This window comes from Solea solea, chromosome 17, assembly GCF_958295425.1.
Source record: "Solea solea chromosome 17, fSolSol10.1, whole genome shotgun sequence".
Taxonomy (NCBI): Eukaryota; Metazoa; Chordata; class Actinopteri; order Pleuronectiformes; family Soleidae; genus Solea; species Solea solea.
The window spans coordinates 7943717-7946997 of NC_081150.1; the positions used below are offsets into that span (position 1 = coordinate 7943717).

At 44.4% G+C, this 3281-nt stretch overlaps 1 protein-coding gene across 1 annotated transcript; it reads right to left on the reverse strand.

Annotated features, from left to right (window-relative positions):
* Positions 1-1434: 1434 nt before the first annotated feature.
* Positions 1435-2927, reverse strand: LOC131443996 (thyroxine 5-deiodinase-like). Its single transcript, XM_058614109.1, has one exon. The coding sequence runs from the start codon at positions 2798-2800 to the stop codon at positions 1994-1996; it is 807 nt and encodes a 268-aa protein (XP_058470092.1). The 5' UTR covers positions 2801-2927; the 3' UTR covers positions 1435-1993.
* Positions 2928-3281: the final 354 nt, after the last annotated feature.

Sequence of the window (3281 nt, forward strand, 5' to 3'; positions counted from 1 at the left end):
TCACAAAGGATTTTCCTCGTCTGTCTGTCATCTGTGCGTTTTTTCCTTTTTTTTTTTTTTTTTTTTTTTAAAAGAGAGAATATGTCACTGCCCAGACAACTGTGTGATAGCAGTGGCCTGCTTTTTCTCTCCCCATTGACCTTTCTCTCAGGTCCCCGCTGTAATTTTAAAGAGGTAATTGATTCACTGACCCTCGTTATCTCTGAAACACTGTTTGTGCCTGAAGGACTGTAATTGATTCCGACAGGGAGTTTAAACGAGGACAGGCTTTTTGTTTTTTTGTTTTTTTTTTGTTTCCTTTTCCCCTTCGAAACAGTGAAGCAGTTGTGAGGACGCTCACAGTCTCGCTCATGTCTCTTCTCCTGTGGTCAGTTGATCTCAAGACATATAGAAATCGACTGAGACATGAGGGAACCTGAGTACATTAATAAAACCTCACAGCAAAGACTTGGCCCCCACGTGGGATCTAAAGTAATCACATTGCTCTCTAATCCTAATTGTATGCGGCAGCATGTCTGTGTGGGGATTCCTGCTGGAAAATGACAAGGTGAGAAAGAGTGTTGGATGGATTATCATCCCGACTCATATCATCTTCTGTTTCCTCACACTGATCAGTATCACAGTGGACTTCTTATGCATCATATATGATAATGTGATGTCAAAAATGAGCTTTTCCTGCTAAATAAACATACAAAAGGTTACCTTTCTATTTCTTTTACTCTTTATACATAAAACTTAATAAAAATGTCCTTTTTAGCCTGAGTCTTGTCTGAAAGTGGGTTAACTCCTTAACTAGACTGACTCATTGCTGTAGATTACTGTGCTAATGCTGGGTCACTTTGACCTGAATAGGACAGAGGAGAGAAAAACTAAATGGAGTTTTTTCTAGATTGATTCCTAGCATTTAAAAAAATGAGACTTTTAATGTAATTTTATGTTTCGTAACCTGCGTCGTCTCGGCATATTTAGGTGGATGTTGTGAATTCATTATGAACACTTGTGTGCACAGATGGAGCCCAGGTGTTGCTCAAATACCTGCCATTTTGTCCTCTGACCCTGTTCAGGCCACATTTTTTATGGATTTATTTTTCTTTCTTTTTTTTATTACATGAAATCTGAATTAATAATTGATAGAGACTTACTACTGAGTGTATGGTAATTGTAAATACACGATTTGCTTGTGTAACGTTTTGTTTTATTTGTGGGGGGGGTGAGGTGGTTTTTCTGTCACTGATAATGAAACATCACGGAAAAAACAATAAGAGAGGGCTATGACGTCATCAGAATTTGCTCAATGACTCAATGAAATGTTGTTGTTGTTGTTGTTTTTTTAATTGGCCTCACATCAAAAGAAAACATTAATTTCTTGAGCACACAAAACGCAGAACGAACATGACACACACACGTCTGTTCCACAGTCGACAGTAAAAATGGTGTTTGTGATCATGTGACATTTTATTTTTCCAACATGTTGTTCACTTTCACTGTCTTCACACACATCGAGGAAACATGTTAACGTGGACCCGCGCCCGGTGTCGCAGACATCAGTGTCGGTTTTCTGGCTGCGCCTTTAAAAAACCGAACTTCATAGAAACATCCGAGTCGAGTGTGATATTAACACGCACGCAGGCGCATTCACTCACACACACACACACACACGCACACGCGCACACACACTGTAGAAAAATAGAGTGATTACTATGTGAATCCAGCATCAACCGGTTCAAGACTTTTCCATACAAAATAAAAAAAATAAATAAAAGAAAATCGCTATAACTATATATGAGTTAAAAGAAATCAAGACATGTACAATAATCCAGACTAAACAGCCCGGATATAGACTCACACATGACTTTCAGCTATTTTGACACCGTGTTCTGTAAATTGTTATGCAAAAAAAAGTCCATGTGTACATTAGATAATAGCAGCATCTTAATAGTTGCACTGTGGATTGGACACGAACGAGCACTTCAGACAGTTGGAGCATCTTAAACTACACATGCAGCACCGCTGTTCGGGAATTCATCAGATCGCTCTTGTATTGCTCCAGCCAGTTCCTCAGCCCGGATATTCTGTATCCCTCTGGACCTCTGCCCCCCTGATACACCACCTTCTCATCCCTAATGATGTAAAGTCTCTCAAAGTAGGCTCCGTACGCGGCGTTGGACGAGTTGTCCATGTCATCCACCACCACGTTTCCTCCCGGCAGCTCTGTGAGCATCAGCTGGGCAGCTGTCAGTCTGTCCTCCAAGCAGCGGTGCTTCGGGATCTGATACGGCGCGTCCGAGCTCACCCAGCCGTCCGACGGATGCGCCTCCTCGATATATACAACTAAAAAGTCCGCAATGTCTGCGTACTGGTTCACGACGCGCTGGAACGCAGCCAGGCGCGTCATGAATGGCGGTCAGGAGCAGCTGCCAAAGTTCAGAATGAGCGGTCGCTTCCCTTTCATGCAGTCCAGGATCCTGACCCGCCGCCGCTCCTGGACCAGCACCACCTCGGTGTTGGGCGCAGTGCGCCCGAGGTGCGCTGATTTGAAAAAGTCTAATTTCTGCCCGTACCACACGGCCCTGAGGGACTCCAGCGTGAACATCTTATTGGAGTCGGAGACGCACACCGGCGGGTCCTCCGGGCTGTCCTGCCGCTCTCCCATTTTGTGCAGCACTTTTTTCCTGATGCACAAGAAATCCAGGAGCCACAGCATGACAGCGGCCAGGAGGAACCTGGGCAGCAGCATCAGGCACAGCGCTGCATGCTTCAGCGCACGAGCCATTTGGACTCCACCGGAGTCCTGCGTCATCTCTTCCCCTGTAGATAGGATGCGACTGGAGAGACAACTATTTAGTCACCTTTACCCATTGGAGAAAACTATCTGACGCACGCAGGCACTCCTTTTTATAGGTACAGCAACATTTGAATAATGGAAAAAAGGAAAAAGCGCACGCACACACAAACACACACACACACAACACGCCTCCAGCACCCGCACCGCCCACTCACATGGTGGGGATTACCTCCCATCAACTCTGGGCTTCAGATCCAGAGTGTAGCAGAGACGCGCTCCACAGAGTCTCGGACAAGTGTCTTCAAGTCCTCGTGCGCATGAGGATAAAAAACCCAAAAAACAACATGATGTTTTTCATATATATTTGTGAGACACTTGTGTTAGTTATAACTGTCTGTAGATGAGCGCACTGTTCGTCTTAGAAGTCTGGAGAAGAAATGAAAAAAGAGAAGTGACTTCATTTGTCAACTCCGACCTCGCTGAACTAACTCAAGTG